This window comes from Spermophilus citellus (genome assembly GCF_964194105.1).
Source record: "Spermophilus citellus genome assembly, chromosome: 6".
NCBI classification, from domain to species: Eukaryota; Metazoa; Chordata; class Mammalia; order Rodentia; family Sciuridae; genus Spermophilus; species Spermophilus citellus.
The window spans coordinates 108,904,614-108,927,762 of record NC_138187.1 but is presented as its reverse complement, the minus strand read 5'-3'; the positions used below and the strand labels follow the sequence as shown (position 1 = coordinate 108,927,762).

At 42.4% G+C, this 23,149-nt stretch overlaps 1 protein-coding gene across 1 annotated transcript in view; it reads right to left on the bottom strand.

Annotated features, from left to right (window-relative positions):
* The window catches only part of KIF26B (kinesin family member 26B), a 491,165-nt gene that overhangs the window by 241,526 nt on the left and 226,490 nt on the right, over window positions 1-23,149 (bottom strand). Inside the window, exon 4 of the mRNA XM_081299332.1 lies at window positions 15,994-16,160. Within this exon, the coding sequence (XP_081155458.1) occupies window positions 15,994-16,160 (167 nt within the window). The remainder of the gene's footprint in view (window positions 1-15,993; window positions 16,161-23,149) is intronic.

Here is a 23,149-nt window from a genome sequence, read left to right as displayed (position 1 = left end):
TAGCTCCCTCCCACCCTCATTCCCAGTCAACTCCTGATATGCTTTCTGTTACTAAATTCGTTTATATTGTCTACAATTTTATATAAATCAAATCATAACATATGTAGTCTCTAAAGAGGGGGAGTCTGGCTTCTTTCACTCACCATAATTATTCTGAGATACATCTATGTTGTGTGTAGCAATAGTCTGAGTATTCTGAAGTATCCACTGTGTGAATATCCCACACTTCATTTATCCTTTATCCACTGGAGGATATTTGCTTAGTATCTAGTTTTTGGCTTTTATGAACAATACTGATATTGAACATCCCCATACTAGTCTTTGCTTGAATAGAGGCTTCATTTCTTTTCAGCAAATACCTAGGAGTGGAAGGGCTGGGTGGTATGGTGTGGTATATGCATTAGCTAGATTTGCATTGTTATGACCAAAAGATTTGACAAGAATGATGTAGAGACAGAAAAGAGTTTATTTTGACTCATAATTTCAGAGATTTCAACCATGATCTGTTGACTCCATAGCTCTGGTCCCAAAGTGAGGCAGAACATCATGGTGGAAGAGTGTGGCAGAGGGAAGCAGCTCAAGTTATGACAACCAGAAAGCAGAGAGAGCTACCCCCGCCCCCAAAAAGAACCCCAAAGCCAGGCCTCCCTCCAGTGATCTGTTTTCTTCAGCTACACCCTACCTGCCTATAGTCACCAACCAGCTAATCCATTCAAGTAGATTAACTCACTGAGCAGGTCACCTCTTATAATCTACCCATTTTGCCTCTTGCAACATTATTGCATGGTCTCACACATGAACTTTTGGGGGACACCACATAGCCAAACCATAATGGGAGTGAAAACTCAATTCTCTGCTTCTGGTAAAACATATTTTTAAAGGCTTTCTGGAAATCTAAGTGAAGTATATCTTCTTTTCCTCCTTTACATATTTTTTTTCAAAGAACATAAACATAGCTCCCAAAGAACAAATGAAAAAGTAAATATATGTGGTGTCTTGAAATTGTGTCTATTTTCTTTTTTTTTCTGAGGCGGGGGGATACTAGGGATTTAACCAAGAGGTGCTTCACTACTGAGCCACATCCCCAGCTCTTTTTATTTTGTATTTTGAGACAGGGTCTCACTAAGTTGTTTAGGGCCTCACTAAGTTGCAAGGCTGGCCTTGAACTTGAGATCCTCCTGCCTTAGAGCCTCTGGAGTTTCCGGGATTACAAGCATGTGCCACTACACCTGGCCATGTCTACTTTTCTTTAGAACTTTCTTGGTCCACAAGGATTCTCAATTGTAGTTCCTGTTAAGTGGCACATTCCACCTAGGTGGCGAGCAATCTCTTGGGTAGAGGAGGAAACACAACTTCTCCACTCTCCGAAGCTCTGTGATATATAGGTGTTAAAACATTTAAGAGGCTCTCAAATTCATCCCACCAGCCCACTTGGGGTATATTATTTGTGGTCAGGGAGGAATTTAAGGCTTATAACAGAGCGAAAAGTTAAAGAAGATATCCCTGCACTTTGTTTCTGATCTGTTAGACTTGTTTAAAGGATCCAGGTTCCATAAAATGAAAAGTCCAAATGGGAGATGAAGGGGAGAGAGAAAAGAGAGCAATGAGAGGAAAATTACTGAAAAAAGTAATGGTATTAAATTCTTAGAGTCTATGCTTCAAGTAACTTCCTTTATCTTGAAATATTTTATTTAAAGCAAAGGTTCAAAGACAAAAGGTGAATCATTGCTTGGTTTTCAGAGCTGTGCTAGGAGCTTTTTTGAGTTGTTACCCTCAGTGCCTATTTTGTGAAGGGGACCATCACAAAATGAACGGGTTATAATTTTGAAGCTCCAGGTGTATAGGAAATAGTCTTGTTATTTTTAATTTATGAGCTCTAGTAGCAATAGACTTAAGTTGGGATTTTTTTTCCCCTCCTGAATGTGTAAAGAAATACTGGGGATACTTAAATTTACAGCAGCTTGAACAACACTTTACTTCCTTCTTCCCAGCCCCCAACCAAGCAGGATCCAGGCTCCATAAATCAAAGTTCCTCACATGTGCAGGTTTAAAGGAAATAAAGAACATGCAACATAGTAAATCCACTGCAGATCTTTGAGGCTGTGGTTGGCAATCAGTACCACGGGGAGGCTTAAAGATTGATGGTATCTGTTTCTTTAGTGTGAAAGCTAAAATGAAATGCTCAGCATCTTAAGGAATAAATGATAATAAGAGACTCTCCAACTTATCCAAAAGACACAAGGATTAAGTTAGACATGTCAACAGGTGGGGACACTTAGGAAAGAAGTCACAGGAGACTGGAGTTTAGCAGAGGGGAGAAAGGATGAGCACCCCCTAAGAGCCAGCCGGTGCGTCACCTCAGTGAACTGAACACTAATAAGCACCAGGAGCAACCTCGGCTGGTCTCAATATGGGCTTGATGGATTACTTTGGATACGGAGTCTTTTCATGTTGAACTCTGTACCAATTCTAGGTGTGGTGGTTGATTTTATATGTCAAATGGGCTAGTCAATGGCGCCCAGTTGTTTGATCAAACTCTAGTCTAGATGTTGCTGTGAAGGTATTTTCTAGATGAGATTAACCTGAAATCAGCAGACTGAGAAAAGCAGACTACCCTGTATAAAGTGGGTGAGCCTCATTCACTCAGATGAAGGTGCTAGAAGGCAGAGGTGTCCCAAAGATGAAGGAATTCTACCTGGTTACTGTTTTTGGATTCCACCTTGCAACACCAACTCTTGTTGGATAATTTCCAGCATATGTTATTGTTGTTGTTGCTATAATGACTACAACAATGATGACGATGATGATAATGAGTGACTCTGGGGATTGAAGCCAGTACCTCTCACATGCTAGGCAAGCACTCCAACACTGAGCTATACCCCTAGTCCCAGCCTGGCAGATTTGGACTTGACAACCCACACAATCTTGCACCATCTGAAGAGAGGATGACTGTGGACACTCACTTCTCTGAATCTGATGGCAAACGTATAGATTCCACATTCAAATTTTCCTTTCCACTGACACTGTTAATAAAACAGGTTGTGCAGCTCCTGCAGTGGCTCATCACTAGGCATCTTGTAGATGCAGATGGGAGACAGCAAATTTGTGTTTCAGCAACAGATTCTCCCAACCAAGAATTTAGTCTTCGGTGTACACTGAAAATAAAGGATCTCAGCAAGCTGTTTAGAAGAAAATGCCTTACAATTGAAAACTCTCTATGTTAAAGGGAAGAACTCACCTTAGGGACACAGGCAAAAGTGTTCAGTTCCCAAAAAGACAGTGTATCTAGAAGGAAGCCCTGTGGCCACAGCATTCAGGGACCATGATGGGAGCAGGTCACACACAGATTTCCACAGTACCTTGGTGATGATGCTGCTTCCTGTGAAACTTAGTTATTCAACAAGGATGAACTTCCCCTAGGAGGGGGAGGCTGACAAACTGCCTATAGAAAATGAGAAGTCAAGAAACTTAGATTTTCATTTTAGAAGTAAGAAAATAAAAATTTCACCTTCAGGGACACCTACCTGTGAGTATAGAAAGTAGAGATATCAAGCAGGTCTCCCTGTGATTCAGTTCAATCTATTTCTACCAAATTATTATAACAGTATTTCCTTCCTCCATGAGGAGCTCACTTCTTATTCAGCCAGCAGACAGTGCCATAACAATTCTAAGGTGCATTCACCAAATATTTATCCTGCACCAGGCCTCCATCTAAGATGTGAGGATGCTAGACGAGTGACCCTTTCCATGGATCTCACAGTCAAAAAGGGGAGACAGGAACTAGGCCAGTAAACAAATAAATGAGAAAGATAACTTCTGACAATAATGGGTGCTGGGAACCCATGTTTAATTTCTAAGCAACCTGAAGACTCAGGGTATTCTTGGGAACCTCTCTGTCTTGAACTTCTCAGTAAATTCTAACTGTCCTGTAATAAGAGCTCCTTGGTAGCAATAGCTGTCCTCTTGCTATTCTTGGTATCTATAATGATACCTGGCAAATAGTATGGACTTACCAAATGATGGATGGATGATGGATGGATGGATGGATGGATGGATGGGGCTATACTGTTGGTATCTTATACTAGGTTCCTTCAGAAACATCCTTGAATGAGGATGAGAATGCTAATAGGTTTGATTGGGAGGTGACCCCAGATAGCAGACATAGGAAATGAGACAGAGAAGAAAGGACACCAGTAGAAGCTGTTTACAGGTTACAGATGTGGGCTCAATCCTACTTGGGAAATCTGAGAGTCACGCTAGACCATGCCTCAGAGTCATCCGAACAGAGGGATGGAAAAGGGAGCTGGGGTGTTTACCCACCAACTCTGGTCAATTTTCCCTGGAAGCTGCTCCGGCACTCCTGGCCTCTTATGGGTGGATACAGGGGGGCTCCAGCAGCCAGAGAAAACCATCAGGTACCGTCATGGGTGCTGGACCTTGGGAGCTACAAGGTTTTGTATAGAAGAATGATGAGTGGCAAAGGGATGGGGGAAAGAGGGACCAACAGTATCTGCCACAGCCGTCTCATGAGCTCCTAAAGGATTTGGAGAGAGTGGTGTGTGATGGGGCTGCAGATGCAGGGAGGGAAATGAGGATTTGTAGCCAGGCTGGACCCCAGCCAGGCAAGACTTCATGACACATGGGGAATCCGTGGCTCTCTTTTGTGACCTCTCCTATGGAGATCCTCATGAGTAGATACAAGGTAGTATTTTTATTTTAAACACTTGTAGCATTGAGAAGAACTTATGATGGTTGAGTACTTTTTCATTCCTTGAAAGTGCCTCTAAAATTCTTTATAGCCAGGTTAAAGAACACTGTTTTCCCTACAAATGCTACCTTGCCACTTCAGATTGAGCACCAAAGAGATGGCTATGATAATACATGGAAATTTATTTAAGAAAAATGAACCACATTTATTTTTTGAAGTGCCTAAAAGACTGGAAATAAATTTTGAGTGATGGTTTATGTTCCCCCCCCCCATTTTTATTCAAAAGAGCTTGCCTGGTGTTGATTACATCCTTTTTCACTACAGGTCCCCAAGAGAATTTCCTTCTTTGTCACTGCCAAGGCCCTTTCTTTCCTTTGCTAGGGTTTAAAAGGACAAAGTATGGACTCTTAAGGCTCTGATTTTGGAGAATGCCAAGAAAATGACATGGGCCATTATTTCTAGGCTTGTGAAATTCGATTTCCCAAATTTCAGTGTTCTTCATGAACAAGCATGTCAGGTGCCAGGAAGAAAAGCATCTGATTACAATGTGATGCTGAGACCATTTCTGCATACACTAAATAAAATGATAGATGATTATCAGAAACAGCGTACTGCTGAGCTTAACCATGTCGAAACCAACAATGAAAAAATTTCCATTTGTTTGTCCATCAGAATTACTTTTATCACTAATACCAGTACTTAGAATGATGAGAGTGAGCTCTGCCACACAACAAATTGTGCTATTTTCAAGCATAACCCCAGAGCTTCTTTTAAGTATTTTATTCTTTTGAACAGCAAGACAGCCCTAAGGTGTCAAGCACACTTGACTCACTCCCTCCACATTCATTCATTGAGCTCCCAGTCTGTATCAGGCAGGATGCTAAGTGTGCTGGAGGGGTGGGGGGTGGGGGTTAGACTGAGTTCCTATTCTTATGAAGTCATATAGAAGTAATAGAAACATTCATCAGAGAGAATTCAGAGAGAGGGAATAGGAACAATTCTTGGTTGTCAGATGGAAGAAATAGAAACTTAGATTTTCATTTTAGAAGTAAGAAAATAAGAATCTCACCTCCAGGGTCACCTGTGAGTATAGAAAGTAGAGATACCAAGTAGGTCTCCCTGTGATTCAATTCTATTTCTAACCAAATTATTATAACAGTATCTCCTTCTGTATCCTCCATGAGGAGCTCACTTCTTATTCAGCCAACAAACAGTGCCATGCTTAGATTTGTTTTCATCAACAATATGATTCATCAGCATACTGAACTTCTATCCAACACCACGTAATATAATACATCTTTAGTTTCTATAATGTCTTCCACATGACTTTATCCCCAAATGCTTTACATACTTCACTAAGACAGCTATAGAATTAAAATAATAAATCAAAGCAGAAGGACAGAAAGTAGAGAGGTTTATTCAAGGGAGGAAAAGACAGGTTTTCAACTAGACAGGAGAAAGATGGAGAGCCCTACTTTGTTTGTGCTAGTCTTATAACTAATAAGTCTCTTCTCTGTTTTAACTCTTTCTTTGGTTTCCTGTTCCGGGCAGCATCACTTGTCCCATCCCTTATAAATCCTTCTCCTGAAAAGACAACTGAGTACTTACACTTTAAGAAGCTCCATTTCCCAAGTGAGTCCTTTCTTCATGCTTCATTATGATGCTATCACCCCCTGCACATAACATCCTAGAGCTAAAAGAACAAGGGCATGTAGCTTGAACCATATGGGAAAACGTGCAAGCTTCTCAAGCTTCCCGCAATCTGGAGACCTAGCCACCCATCTCCCTTTTGTCTGCAATTCATTCTTTCATTGTTCATTTCACAAATAATCATAACATAGAAGGAATTATGTGGAGGGATGCAGTGGCAGGATAGCTGTAATTTTAAATAGAGAGGTCAGGGAACAAAATGGCATTTGAGCAGAGATCTGAAGGAAAGGTAGGCTGAGCCAAGCATGCATCTGAGGAAGGGCAGCGGGAAAAGAAAGAGCAAGACACTTAAAAAGGGATGGTTCTGGCACTTTTCAAGGGGGAAATAAGGGGGTCAATATATCATGAACAGAGTATGCAAGAGGGAGGGGGCAGATGACACACACAGAATCTTGTAAGTCATTTAAAAACCTTAGCGGCTACTAAGTGAGGTCAGAAGAAAAATTTTAGAAACTCACAAAATTGTAAGAATAAAGAGCAATTGATCAAAATCTTTCCCTGCTATAGTTTCTTGATGAGCTTTGCAGCCATTCTTCCCTTGATCCTCACCATTCTGGCATTGGGACTATGGTCTTCATGGCCACGCCCACTTCTCAAACCACCTTGAGTTTGGAGGCAGGAGCACACAGTGGCTCAGAGCCTCCATTCAACCAATCTTTCCTGAGTGCTCTTTTAGGGACATGTGTTCCAGCCAAGAACAAAGAGACAAACGTCCTTTGCTTTGGAGCTCACATTAGTCAAGTGACTTCACCTCTCTGTGCTTCAATTCCTGCATATAAATGATGGGATAAGGACAGGACCAACGCAGGGGAGCTTTTGGAGATTAAACAACTCAGGATGGTGTGTGCCATGGGAAAACCTCAACAAACGTAGGTTATTATGTTTTTTTCTTTTTTAAATGAGTATAAATACTGAAGAAAGGAAACAAGGCATATGTATTGCAATAGTGTGGTGGTAGAAGCAGACCAAGCAATGTTCTAGAAATATCCACTCAGTAAAAGCGCATCCCCGCCACATCTACCTGTCCTCCAATTTCAGTACGAAAGTCTCTCCTCTGCTCTTGCTGAATCTACTTCGGGTCAACCCATCCTCCCTCTTCAGGCCCCAAATCAAGCTATGAGGGTGTTACAAAGGAAGAGGATATTTCCCCCCTTCACTTTGATTTTTTAATGCTTTGGTTCATTTTCACCAGAGGCATCCTGACAATTCCACTTCCCACTTGAGTCACCACACAGCTATACGGTAATTGAGTTCTTCACGGCTCCTTCCTCCCTTCCTTTTTACCTTCCTTCTCTTTCTTATTATTAGAGACCAGTTTCTCTAGGGCTATAAAACTAAAAAATGAAACACCTTCAAAAATGTAGAGGCACACAGTCAACTAACTGGAAGCCACTAGCAAGCAGCCCCTGAGGGTGGGTTTCTCTCTGGGTGGGTCTTTGATATTTTCAGTCACCAATGGCATCTGGTTCCCACTCAGAGGTTTCAAAGGCTAACTGGTCCTCAGCCCCCTGAGTGGTGGTTTCCTCTCGGAGGCATAATTGCCAGATCTTTCCAACTGCCTCAGAAGGCTGGGTAGTCATTACGCAGGATCACAAAGTATTATGTAAACACGCTATGGATATGTGCATGACAAAGTTATCTACTCAGGAGAGAATGTTAAGAACTCTCCCGATTTCCCACAAAGGAGGGCAGAACTCCATCCTTTTTTATAGCAAGTGCCATCGTAACATCATCCCTAGGATTTAGAGGAAGTTTACAAAAAGTGCTATCACATTTTCACTTAATCCTCACGATAATCCTGTAAAGTAGATATGATGATCTCCATTTAATAGAAGAAACTAAAAGCTTCAAGAGGTTAAGTGACTTGCCATAGCCGTCAGGCTACAAATTCAACCCTGGGTTATTCCATTTTTTTTAAAATCCAATATCCTTTTCCTCTACCCGACCCCCCAACATCAGTTAGAAAAAAAAAAAAAACATTCAAAATGTACAGTAAGAACTAGAGAGACTAATGCATGAGTACTTGACAAGAATCACTGGAATTCTTTGGGTTCCCTGAAACTACTTTGCCTTCAAACATCTCTACCAAGACCTGAATTAGGTTTTGGACCTAGGCAAACTGCAAAATGATTCCCAGATGTTGCAAGCTGATCGCCAACACCCCAACCAGCCAGCAGTCAGACAAAGAACTTGTTTAATAGGAAAATGCCTCATTTTACACATTGCCTGCAGCGGGAGACCGGAAGAGGGCTGCACACACTGGCTGTTTTCTTCAGCGTAGATCACCAACTCAGAAGGGTGTGTGCCAAGCCTGGATTCCACCTCTCTTATGGTCTGCACATGGCAACATGCAGCAGTCCCTGAGGTTGCTGGGATGTTAGGGTTATTTATTTGAAATGTTTGAGGACTTGTTTTAACACAAAGGCTAACAGTAAAGATACTGAATCATGGCCCCTTTTTCTTTGCTGTCTCTCACAAGCAATCAAGGATGTACTTCTTCATGCAGGAAACACCTGAAACTGTTTCCTGGGGCCTTTGAAATCTGATGGCACTAAATATACCCTCCGTTCCTTCTTAATGTTTTCCTTTCATACTGCAACAGGGGGAAGTTAAAGTGAAACTATATTCATATGATTCCTAAAAATTCACTATAGCAATGTACATAAGCAAGAACATTTTCTTTTCCAAGAAGTCCATGGAGTCTTTTCTAAGGAAAGTAAAGCTAAGACCTGCCAGGAATAAATAAACAAGATACCCATAGGGTAGGGGTTTGGCTTCCAGTGCAGGACTTCAAGTATCTCTGCTCCAACACTGCTTTATTACTAGGGAAGGAGGCAGGGATGCTGGAGAACATGAGCCCATATTATACCTGCATGCAATTAAGAAAAAGATGCCCTCTTTGGACAGAGAGAGCCCCATGAGAGGCTGCTCAGCTGGGCTAGCAGAATGGAGCTCACAACATGAGCTCCTAAAAACAAGACCTTAGGGATTTTTTGTTTGTTTGTTTGTTTGTTTTGCATTTTGGGTTTTGCTTTTTGGTTTTCCTGTGGAGGCACAATGAACACGATGCTGGAGATTAACTACCCTAGGCTGCTTGTAGAACTGGAGTCAGGGGGTACGCCACCTCTCCACAGTGAACTGGCAAGGAAGAGATGAATCTTGTGCACCCAGCTCCATTTTTCTCCTCCGACATCACCTGAGACCAATTGTGCCGTTAAGGTAGTTTTTCTCTGGTAATGGCTGTTGATGTATTTCTAGTGGGAAGATGCAAGCATCCCTAAAGGGAACTGTCCCTGACAGAAGAAGAGAGGAACCAACCAAGAGCAGTTCCACACTCCTTCTCATCCTTCTTTGACTTAATAAACTCCTAGTGCATAATCAAGTACCACTGTAATGTGTTAATGCCCAGGGACCAAAGAAAGCCTTTACTACACAAGATTATATATGAAAAGCATTTGCTGTCACCGATGTAGCAAGGCACTCTTTGAGTTGGCTGTCAGCAAGAATGTGGAAATAGTAGTAATAATAACAACAATCGCTGTACATACAGTGGCACGTGTATGGGTAGCACAAAGAGCAGGCCCCATGAGGGTGTTGACAAGAAGGGCAATGGGGTCCTGAAGGCAGTGCCTAAAAGTCAGCTCTCTCTGCTCAGCCCTCCCCTGATCCCAGGATCCTGGCTGGTCTTCGTATTAATGCCCTGGCAACCTCAAGGGAATACTGAGGTTTTATACAAGTCCATCATAAAACAGTCAGAGACATGCTCTCACAGACTTGGAGAAAGCTGTTAGACAGTACAAGGAGCCATTTAAAGTCCAAGACTGAAGGAATTACACGAGAGATTGAGATGGGTAGAAGCATAATAACATTCCTAAGAAAAGAATGAGTTTGGGCCAGAGGCAAAGAGTTAAAGGAGTTGGTGGGAGGAAATACAGCCCTGACTGGCAAATGAGAAAAAGAAAACAGAGGGTGATGCTATATTGAGGTGAGCACCAAAATATACCCAGAAAATTCCAGACCTCGGAAATATGAATTTTTAATCGACAGTAAAACATTGTATAAAGGTCAGAACCTCCAAGAAGAGATTCTTGGTTTCACCCCAGGTTTTTAATTGGGTTTTGTATGCTTTGTATTCATAAGGCAAAGCACATAATTAAGTAAAATCTTTACCCAAAGTGAACAGTCAACACATGGGAAAGTTTAATCATACCCTATCTCACCATTTCACATTACTGTAAGAATTATGCAAAGGAGATTCCCACATTTGAAATGTTCTCTATGCTCAAAGCCAGAACATACTTGCTAACCAACTTAAGAATCAATGTGCCAATTTCTGCTTTAGGTCCACTGTCACTATTCTTTTTGGGGGGGAAGGAAAAAAAAAGTTTTTCCAAAAGCAGATTACTAAAGTACCAAGATACTGATCATTTAAAAAAAGAAAAGAAAGAAATTCTGGCAGGAGAGACAAAAGAGGACAGATGAGGTGTTTTGGGCTCCTTCATTCTCTAAAGCACTGCTTCTCCAAGTGTCAGTGTAAGAGCCACCTTTTGTTTCTTGTTATATACAAAATACCAGTAAAAACTTGTGTAACAGAATCTCCAAGGGAGTCACTAAATTCAAAATAATCTTGTTCAGAAGGAAGAGGAAGAGAAGCTCTGATGACAATAAATGCGTTGAAGGTAGTGAAAAATCTGTAGTCAACAGATTGCATAAATATAGATTTCAACAGATGCTACAGTTTAAATGTGTCCCTCCAAAATTTTTTTTAAAACTTGATCCCCATTGTGCTGGTATTAAAAGGTCAGGCCTTCAGAAGGTGAGTTGGCTGTAGGGGTGATACCTTCATGAATGAATTGATGCCCTTATAAAACAGGCTTCAGAGAGAGATGGTCCCTTCCACCTTCCACCACCTGAGGACCAGCATTAAGGTACCATCTTGGAAGCAGAGAGCACTCTTCACCATACACCAGTGCTGGCACCTTGATGTTGGGCATCCCAGACTCTAGGATGGTAAGAAACAAATTTCTGTTCTTTTTAGTTTGTCTTGGGCAGTTTGTTAGAGCAGCACAAATGCATGAAGATAGTAAACTGAAAATTACTCTGTCAAATAACTACAGAGGCTTCTAAATGCTTCTTATCAATATCTATATTTATCACTGACAGGTAACTGTGTGGACTAGCACTGGTCCCCAGCTCACACTTGGAACAACACATTATGATAAGAACCATTGCTTATCATAATTGGAATTCTTAAATATTGAATTTGAGATACAACAAGGTCTACCTGGAGTTCCACCTGTATATCTGAAAAGTAAACATTAAAAAGAAAGGCAGGCCTGATCAAGCAGCACACACCTGTAATCCTAGTGACTTGGGAGGTTGAGGCAGGAGGGTTGCAGGTTTAAGGCCAGGCTTGACAACTTAATGAGATACTGTTTCAAATTTTTAAAAAATAAATAAATAAATTTAAAAAAAGTTAGAGGAGCTCAGGATGTATGTAGTTAAGTAGGAAAACATCCATGGGTTCAATTCCTACAATGTGCGCACGTGCGCGCGCGCACACACACACACACACACACACACACACACAGAATCATACAGAAAAGTGTAATCCTCAAAAAATCTGTTTTGTTGTTGTGTGCTACTTGTCTTTTCAAGCAAGTTGAAGGGTCCAATAATTTCAAAAGTATTTGATAAGCACAAACATCGGTTCATGACGATGGTGGGGAAAACCCCTATAATGCAATGTCTTACTGTGCCCATTGAGCACAGAGAATAGGAATCTGGGCTCTTACGTGAGAGGAAATTAGATGGATTCCTTATTCTGCCACTTCCTGGCCGTGTGGTTTGCTAACATCCCCCAAATGTCATATGTTACAGGTTTGCTTCCCAGAGTGGTGCTGTTGGGAAGTCTTTAAGTCATTGGGTCATGTCCTCAAAAGCTACAGAGGGACCTCAGCCTCCTCCTAACTCTTTTCTGCTCCCTAGCCATAAAGCAAATAGTTTTGCTCTTCCACATGCTCTGTCCAGGATCTGCTGCCACAGGCCCAAAGCCACGGGGGCCAATGGATCATGAATTGGAAGCTCCAAAACTGTGATCCAAAATAAACCTTTTCTCTTTATAAGTTGATTATCTCAGGTGTTGGTTATAGTGACAGATGCTAACATAGTAATGTAACCTCCAGGTCCCACTTTCTTTAGCCATAATACAGAGCACATAACAGGATCTACATCATAGGATTATTCTGAAGATGAAGGAGGATTGTGCCTATCAGGAGCTTAGTTAATGGTGAGTGATAAACACTGAGTATTTGCCACAAATTTGGTAAATGAATATCCCTCCTGTATAAAAATGACATGACCCCCAGTGTGGCCTCCTGCAAGAAAGCCACCCTTTGTGTCCTGACTTGGAGCTACTTGTTCCAGGGCCCAGCAGACTCAGAGGGCTGCATCTCCATCATACAACCGAGCAGGAAGAGTTGACGCATGGTGAGCACAGATTGGAGATGTAAAGGAACTTATTTCGTCTCCAAATCCCTCTGAGAACAGAGACTCCTGTTCTTCCATGTAAATCCATCACCACCAAAGCATTTCCAATATCGACACCAGAAACAAATACACATTTTACCTCTCTCAAAAGCTGCCTGTGACATCACCTTACACAGCTCTGCTTTAGCTGAAACTGAAAGGCTCTTTGATGCTGGACTCAGTTCTGTTGGACAACAAAAGCTGAGCTGGTTCTGATGGCAGACCTTAATAAGGTACTCAGTCTTCTGCTGTAGGTGCCCATCAATGACAGATACGCTGCCTCCAGCATTTGGAGGAGGGAAAATCAAATTATTGCCCAGGAGAATGGCAGAGCAAAATGGGGTAATGGGTGAGGGAGGGTAAGATGTGTGTGTATGTGTGCGTGTTTCTGTGTGTTCTTTTTCACACTGGTACTCCCCCCCACTGTGCACTGTAAGCCCTTTGTACACAAACCATGTGCTGTCAGTGCTTATACCATTAAACTCCAAGGGCTCTTAGTGTTTATGACAAAGAAAATAATTGGGAATTAGGCAGCCCAATGGATCTTTTCCAGTTCTTTGAAAGCTAATACCTCAAGCTCTTAAGAGTTTGCAGAGATGAGTTTCAGAGTCTTTGTTTACTGGAGGGCCTCCTCCAATTGCTATCCTTGGCCCATCCATCTGGGGTTCACGTGGGCATCTCCATTCCCACACTGCCCCCTTCCTGACTGTACAAGCAAGAGTCCCATAGAAGACCACCTTTGTCAGTGATCTGTCATTCCTTCCCTGATGTCAGTTGCCTTTTTTTTTTTTTTTTAGATCCTCCCTGATGAACTGAAATCTGGCACCAGGCACACCATTTGTCTATACTCAGGCCTTCCCAGGCCTATCTTATTTTGGCATCTTTTCTTTGGCTTTAAAGACATTGCTGGTTTCCTGGAACGAGAAGGATCCTAAACACTTATCTCTCTAAACAATGTCCCTTGGAAGTCCTAACTTTATTTCTTCCTGCTTTGAATCTTTCTTCTGGGTTTTGTTTGTTTGTTTGTTTTGGGGTTGAGTAAGATGATTTCCTACAAATTTCTCTGAATGGATTCTCAAGACTTTTCAAGTTCAAAGAATGTCAGGGTAGAAAGGAACATTGGAAGCCACCTCTCAGTAGAGCACCAAATGTCAAGCACTGAGGTCAGGTAATCATCCCAAGCATACTTGATCTCCCTTGCTGATGGGGATTTCACTCTCCCCTGGGGCAGTCTGAAAATTGTAGCAAGTTTACCTTCATTGCTAGCTGGGCAATCTCTCCATTCCATCATTAAGGTTCATCCAGTCGTCATCTACACACTTGGGTGCTCCACAGAACCAACCAGATCCCCTTTTACACAATGATCCAAGAGAATGCTTACAGCAGCAAGAAGGTAGCCCTGATCCTTCTCCAGACTGAACCCTCTCAACACTTCTTCTAACATCTTATCTGGTGCTATCTATTTAACATCCTGTTTACTCAGCAGCTTGCAAATCTTTAGTAGAGACATTTTCCTAAGGTTAAGCTCAAGTGTCAAAGATTTCTTAGGTAAATACTTTGGTCAGCCCCTTCCAGACACTCTCATAACCTATCTGATCCTCGGATCTTCTGTGTTTGTGACATTTACTCATAAACTATTTCACTTCTTCATTCCCTTTCTAAGTGGCATGGATAACGCTTCCCAGGGAACTTGGGGTTCCTGCCCAATGGTCTGGACAACACAGAAATGCATGTACAGACAAGAGCAAAAAATGGCCCCCACTGTTGGGTGGCCAGTATTTATACCCATGTATTTCCTGTTACATTCAAGTTGGCCCAGTATCCAGAGAACAATAAATATGGCACCAAAGCACAATGAGCCCCTCCAACTGCATGATCCAACAGGCTCCATGCACCGCTTTTATGGGGTCTTAATTCAGGACATTAGTCCTCACTTCCCACATGGACTTGCTTCTTTCCTCATCAGAGCCCCTTTCTCATATTTTTGTCTTGGATTACATCTTTCACAAGGATAAGAACAGCCACACACAAAATTCCTTCTTAGCAACACACTGGCTAAGTCCATACTGAACTAATAGAAGTACTTTATAACTTACACTGGTCTCATTTTAAACCTCACTGCAATCCTGCAGAGTAGGTGTTACCGTCATTGTATAGATGAGGAAACTGAGGCAGAACTGGGATCTTCTAACATCTTATCTGGAGCTATCTATTTAACATCCTGTTTACTCAGCAGCTTGCAAATCTTTGGTAGAGACTGTTTTCTAAGGTTAATCTCCAAGTGTCAAATATAGAATGAGTCATAGAGAAAAGAGTAGAGGAATCTGGTTTCTATTTCTGGCTTTACTATAAATTAACTCATGGTTGAACTCTCTGGTCCTCAGTTTACTCATTCATAAAATAAGGAGATCGAATTAGACAATCACCAAAGTTCCTTCCCACTCAGCTGTCCTTTGTCTCCAGTCCTGTCTCTGCCATGTTGCTAAAATTAGGCAGAAAACATTGTTAAAATACCTTTCTTTTTTGTTTCTCATTTTTTTTTTAATGTTTCCTAGATTAGCTTGACAGTATTTGATCCACTGTCAAGAAAGAAAGACCCATCTATTCAATAGTTTTTTAGGCAGTCATTTTCTGTAATGAGCAGATCATCTGGAAATATCAGCCACAGGGTTCGACCTATAAAAGTCCTCATCCCAAGAAGGACTAGCTTTAGAGCCACATGTTCTTACAGCAGTGGTTCTCAACCCAGGGCACATCTGACAATGTCTGGAGACATATTTGGTGGTCACAACAGTGGAAGAGCTCTCACTGGCATCTGCAGGGTAGAGACCAAGGATGCTCCTAAACATCTTCCAATGCACAGGACAATTCCTACCATGAACAGTCTTCTGATACAAGATGTCAATCATGTCAAGGTTGAGAAATTTCATCTTAATGAGCAAGGTCAAAGGACAGCCCCAAACTAATTCTTCAAGCTGAACGGGTCCACATGGAAGGCCAACCAGCTGGGCACATGTCAAAGAACCAAGGGTCCAAGCATCTCTTACCTTGCAAAGAAGGAAGCAGCCACCGAGGTGCCTGTGGAAGTCTCACTGGCCACACAGGAGCCCTGTGAGGCGGGGACGCTGCAGGCCGCTGGCTTGTCTGCATTGTAGCGGTTCAGAGCTGCTTCTGTCAGGCCCTCCCGGCTTGTCTCTGTCATCAGCTGGGAGATCTGACAAGGAAAATGGATGTGGAGCTCAGTACCTGTGGCTTACTGCATTTTCTGACAACTGTCAGAATCTCTCTATTTGGGTGAGGGGACCAGTAGTGTCAGGGAAGGGAGAGGGAGGCAAGTGGGAATGGGTTCGCAAGCTACCTGCATTCAGTGACATGGGGGTGCTAAGGGATTCTGCAATTCTCCAGCATGTTAGTGAGGCTATCATCTAGTTTTCATTTAAAATAATGGAATAAAATAACCCCTGACATTGCAAGTTTCATTATGTCCACCATTTGGAGGGGAAGTGAAACATGAACCATTATCACATGCTCTTTGCAGCCCAAGACCAGAATGGTACCATCAACTAATGCTGATTTCCAACCCCAAGTGGCCCCAGATGCTCTCAAATGGAGGACTGGGCTAAAGGTATAGTTTGATTCAGGGAAAGGTAAGACTGCGTATGAAGAACCCAAGGAACTAAGCAAAATAGTTTTTGGTGGCAGTGTTTGTGGTCTGCTCTGGGAAGTTGGGAAAACAGGTGAATTTGAGAAGCAAATAAAAACAAACATCATTAACAAGAATTGCCAAAGGTCTTTATGGAGGGTTTAGATTTCTGGTTCATTAAAATAAATGGCTTTCATTTTCTTTGTAACGATTGTGTTTATAACAGAAGTCCTAGAGGATAGCCCATTCTGTCTAAATTCCTATCATATGTTAAGAAGAACCACACTTCTGGGCGAAATGAGAATCTGGTATAGAAGAATACTGTTGGAAAGTGCTAATCTCATGACAAATGTGATAATTACAGAGGCAAAGTCTAAATGTGCTATTCGAAAAACCTGTTCTTTAAAACGTCAGTCTACTTGCAAAATGAGAAAATGTTAGTTTAAAAGAAAAGGAAACTTCTGTTTAAAAAAAAAAGTCTTGAGCCCACTCCAACCCTTATATACCAAGTGGAAAATGCTTCTAATCGCTTGGAAAATACAAGTGCAATAAAGCAAAGATCAGGAACAGTTTCCACTTCGTAACGGAGCAGGCCAGTAGGGCAGTGAAAGAATCCCATTTGTTAACCTTGGAACATAAAAACATTTGTACTTTTCATTATTAGCAGAATGGCCATTTACTCTGAGTCCCATTGACTCGAAACTTGCTCTGCTTAAATTCCTGCTCTTACTTGGAAAGCCCTGGCACTGTTTGGCTGAAGTTCTGCCAGCGCACACTTTCTTATTCCCATTCATTCAGCGCATTGGAAGGAAACTTGACTCTCCTAAGAGAAACTGGAGAGGAGGCAGCAAAGGCAGCTGGTGGCCCGGAGGACATTCCCTGCACTCAGCAAGGGCTGCTGACTCTGCAGAGGGCCCGTGTCACCTCCTCTACACTTCCTCTGCTGCCTATGGCAGGAAGGGAAGGCTACCCTCCTGCCATTCCCCCAGAGGAAGGAGGCTGGCCAGAGGAGGGCAGCTGAGAATATGGTTATGAATACTATTATCCACATTAATTAGTGTTTGTGGAGACTCAGGTGGTACAGGATGCCAGCCTATATAATGACTGTCCAAAACAAATCCGCAAAATCATGGCACCGTTGTTTTTTTCAAAGAGCTATAATTTGGGCGTGGGACGTGGCTCAGGGGTAAAGCACTCTCTAGCACACGTGAGGTCCTGGGTTCCATTCCCAGTACAGTCAAAAAAGCCTGGTGGCACATGTTATCCTCCAGGGACTTGGGAGGCCGAGGCAGGAGGATCACAAGTTCAAAGCCAGCTTCAGCAATTTAGCAAGTCCCTAAGCAATTTAGCTAAACCCTATATCAAAATAAAAAATCAAAAGGGCTGGGGATGTGGCTAAGTGAGTAAGTGCTTGGTTTAAAAAAAAAAAATCTACAATCTAAGGCACACATCTGATCTTGACACACAATGATATATTTGAAAAAAGTCAGTAAGCCAGGAAGTGAGTGTGCTTTGCAATTAGTGACACCTTATACACTTTAGTGGGTGTTTTCATCCAGTCTGTTGCTTGTGTCACTTTCCTTTCATTACTGTATTTCTAATTTCTAATAGGGGAGAAAAAAATAGGATTCTTCTGTCTCAGTATGTATTATTGTCCATAAAGGTGCCCAGCAAACCCAGAGAGAAGCCAGTATGTGTGTGAGGAATGGGAAGGCGCCTCACAGGAGCATAGGCTTCTGAATGGTTCCAGACTCCGGAGTCTGGCCCAGGATGGATATGAACATCCTGCGGGATCATGATTTTTCAAAAATGCCACTCGGCAAATGAATTTCAAGGCATCAGTTTCCTCCAGAGAGAGCTACTGGTTATCTTGTGCCAAGCAAGATTGGGTCTTTTAAAGAATTGGGAATTTATGGGCATGGGACATTGGATTCTCAAGCCCACAAGTAGGATGATCCAGTAATTGACTGCTTTTAGAAGTTAGCATAATGGAATGCCCAAGAGTTACGATGGATCTACAAGATCATTGTCTTCCAGTTCTTCTCTTTAGGTATCTGAGGACTGGAGGAGTGATCTGCCAAGTCATGCCAGTGCTCCTCCCTCCTCCCTTCTAGCTGACCCCGCTCTTTCCAATTAAAAATATAAATATATTCTCCTTCCTTCTAATTTAAAAAAAAAGCATATAGGAAAAAAGTCAAATGATAATAAAACATGTGCAAGTGTATCTGCTACCATCATTAACAAATATTAACTTTTTTTTTTTTATCTTGGAAGATAACCAAACACATAAAATTGAAATTGAAAAGCCCATGCCTCTGTGTGAGGCGCCTTGCCAATCCCCACACATGGCCTAGTGGTTTACAGGGTACCTTCAAGGACAGCTGATCTGCGCTGAGGCTGAGGAATTCTATCCCCATCTCTCCAGACTTGGGATGAGAAATACAGTAGTGAAAAGGGAACATCACAAACAGAAGACTGGGCGAGAGGCCCCTCCAGAGTCCATAAGGTGTCAAAAACGGCACAACACACTCATTTGCTGGTTGACTTTCCTCACAGGTCATTGTGCATCAAAATCAGATGTGTGACTCAGATAATAGCTTCTAATATAAAAGTCACATGGCCCTCCTTGCCCCTTTCCAGACACAGCCAGAATCACGTTCGTATCCTTTTCTGTGCACTCACACTCGCTCCCCCCAGGAATCAGACTGAGCTCATTTCGTAGTTTATTTTGAGTGGTCTCTACAAATTTTGTTCTGCTTGTTTCACAATGCAGAGATGGCATACCCTGAGACGCCTACTTCTATAGACTCTTATCACCTAAAATTCATGTTCTCTTTTGTACTTACATGTACTATCTTCATCTGGGATTACAAATTTTCACAAATAATACACAACGTTTTGGCTACAGCAACTGCTAATTTATCTCCCCCTCATTCTGCATTCTAGGACCCTGGCCTCCCCCAAGGTCCTCTAACACACTTCCTGCTCTTCCTGCCACAGGGCCTATGCACATGCTTTTGCTCAAATTTTCTTTCAGTGTCTGAGCTTTGGATTATACTATGCATCCAATAATAAATCATTTTTTCTTACTTTGCAGCATCATTTAGGCCTAGGGCTGTTTTGCCTACCACTGCATCCTCAGGTTAACACAATGCCTGGCATACAAAGATACTCAAAACATGTTTATGGTATAACTCTAAGATATTGATATTTTCTACTGCTCACATTTATTTGATTAAGTCTTCTCTTAACTAAGAATACATTTTTTTAAAAATTTCATTGTTTTGAACACTTGCCTAGCAAGCATGAAGCTCTGGGCTCTATCCTCAACACCACAAATTAAAAAAAAAAACAAAACCATTTTTCTTTTTCTATTTTGTTGGACTATTAGAATATGATAATACTTTCCCCAACTCTATCGCTGCTGCCCAAGTGAAGTAGATTTGTTCTACTATGTGATAGTTCAAGGATGGAGTGCTGCCCCACCATTTTTTGCAGTGTTGGGGATCAAACATACATGCTAGGCCAGTGCTCTACCACTGAGCTCCTCCCCCAGCCGTTTCTTTTCCGTCCACTAGTTCAGTTGTTCACTCATTCATATGAATAACTACACATTGGGTATTTGGTAGTGCCAGACACTCTGGCAGGCAAAGGTGCAAACATTTCTAGGCATCTCCGATATCTTCAATATTTACTTCTTCCTTTTTTTAAAAATTTTCTCTTGCAAGTTGTGTACAGTTTCCTGGCAGTCATATCTATCTTGCTCAAATGTACACTACAGGACAGCTGGCCAAAAGCAACTTCTGTTACCTCTGCTTAGCTCATCTTTATAAAGAGGAGAGGAGCAGGGCTTGCTCTCAGTAGAAGCAGCTACAGATGCTTTAATTTAACAATTAACATCGTCTCAGTTCCAGATAATCAGTGACAGAGAAAGAGCTTTGTTGCCAAATAAGCTCTCATCCTTCACCCATTTACTGGGATGTAGGCTTCTGAGTGCTGGGTTTTGATGGATAACTTCTTACCAGAATATCGTCTTGCTTGTCACCAAGATACTTGTCACCAAAAAATTTATTCTCACTCAACCTTGAAAACTAACCCTATGACCACATCACAGGCTGTAACTAAATCATCCCATGAATCAAAGTAACAAAATAATTGCCTACTGGGTAAGATTCAGATAGGAAAGAACTGCTCTGAACCAAATTCTTTCTGTGGCTCTCTGAAACTGTGACAGCTTGTTCCTGGATTGGATGTACGTTAAGGCTAACGATCTGTATTTATGACAAATATATCACCATAAAGAGATGCCCTTACATCTGTCCTCCCCTTAGTTTCTGATAACCACTTCCCCTTTCTTCCATTGGAAACAGTCAATACAAAGTTGTGTAGACAGATGGGCTGCTCTTCCCATTTTACAGATGAGAATAAAAGAGGCTCAGAAGAGACACACGATTTGTCTCAGGCTCACTCAGCCAAATGGGAATAAATACAGGCCTCTGATTCCATTCTTTTTGTTTTATTTTCTTTCCTTATACCACCTGACCTCAGTTACTGAGGTTTGTTTAATAACTTGAGGACCAGACAATCATCGGGGGATGATTGCTTAGTGTCTGACTTCACGAGATTGGAAACAAGGCTAGACGGAGAAACTTGTTCTAAGCCCAAGATGTGTTCCCTCTCTCCAAAATGAAGATGTGTGTAGAGAGGCACTATCTCTCTGTAACTCAATAGCAGAGAGGCTTCCACAATGTGTTTTTAGCCAAATCTTTAGGTCAAAGAGAGACTCAGAAGAGTCAAGAAGGAACAAAGGAGTCCATGTTCACCTGCTCGTGGGGCAAGCAGTGCGGTGTCAAACCTGGGCCTGGAGGCCCGAGGAGGGAACAGGTCACTCCCAATGTGATTCTGAAGGAAAGAGTCTGGGCCCCCTGGCCTCCACCCTGGTCCTATGGTAGGGGTGAAATCTCACCCACCAGGGGGCCCTTGATTCCTCAGCCTCCCTATCCAGAGCTGGTTCTCAGGAGTGGAATTCTGAGTGAAACTCCCTAAGAAATCCCACAGTTTTTGTTCCATGACACAGCACTCATGAGTGTTTTGGCTTCTGAATTTTCACCAGTCAGTGGGGCTCCCCACATTTCAATCTATAGAAGAGGGCCCTGCTTTTGCAGCTAGGTATAATAAAGGCACTATTCTGTCTGTAAAAATCTTCCCCAAAGCCTTGGGTAATCTATTTCCAAAGGGCCCCGACCTTTCTCCAGTCATCCCAACACCTTGCATCTGGCTCCCAGGCCAGGTGTGCGGCACACATTCGGGGCAGAAGAGTGGGCTGTGGTGGATGCCCATGGGGCCCACACAGTAGTCCTAACAGGGCCACCTGCAGAAACTGGAGTCTAAGACAATGGAGCCATTTCACCAGGGAGGAAACTGAGGGTCAGAGAGCTTGTCACCTCTACAGGGAAAATAGGTAGCAAGTGGAGGAACCAAGATCAGAACCTGGATCTGTTTGAGTGGTTTTCATTCTGCACTCTGAACCCTGCTGTTCCATTTCTCGGCTTCAAACTCCCCCCCTCAGAACAGCTTCCTCACTCAGGCTCTTCTCACAGGCCCCTCCCTGCAGTCCACTATTTAAAAACGTTCCCAAGACGGCTGATGTCCTCAAAACTGCAGCTTCACTGCCCAATGGGGAATCCAGAGCTTCATTTTTAAAGGACTATGGTTTACCACTGCTTTGTAGGCTGCTCCTAATTTATTTCTTCTCTGGTGATCCTAGGAAAGATATGTAATTCTTCCTGAGAAAATTCAGGTTTCCAGACCTCAAAATATCCAACCAACATATTTGAAAAACCCAAAATCTGGTGGAAAGGATTCATTATCAGGATCATGCGTATGTGCCTTCCTCCTAGTCTAAAAGCCGAAGCTGAAAACTCACTGGGCGGTCTTGATCACAGACATGGGGGACTAGATTTTCACCACAGGATTGTTTTGGGTTTGGTTCTGATTAAAACCTGATTTTAGCTCTCCAGCTCGTTTACATGGGGTGGGGGGAACCTCACTACTTAATGGTATCTGTTACTTTCAAAACACCATTAAATCCCGCTGGGAATTTCATGGGGCAGTGGTAAATGAAATACAGGGTGGTAATAAAAGGAGCAAGGTTGAGGGGTGAGGTTGCACATGTGTGTTTGCACAGGTGCTGACACATGTGTATGTGTGTACCTGTGGGGTCCTCCTTGTATGTGACAATCCCACATGGCACTATGTGGACAATGACAGCTGCTTCTCACAGACTACATAGAAATAATACATCTCCATATATTTTAACCCAATCACTCTTTAAGGTTTTTGCACTGTCTCAATATGAGAAGCTCAGTACTTGTCCCCAAAGAAACAGTCCATCTTAAATTTGGTTATGATCTTGACCGCAGACCCAGACCACAAGTCATCCGGCTCTTGCTAAGGTTGCCTCCATGTTGCAAATTGCAAACTGTGAGCCATTGACCTTTAACTCCCCCACTAAAGAACGACTCTGAGAGCTACAGCATGTGTCAGCATGGGGGTTCATC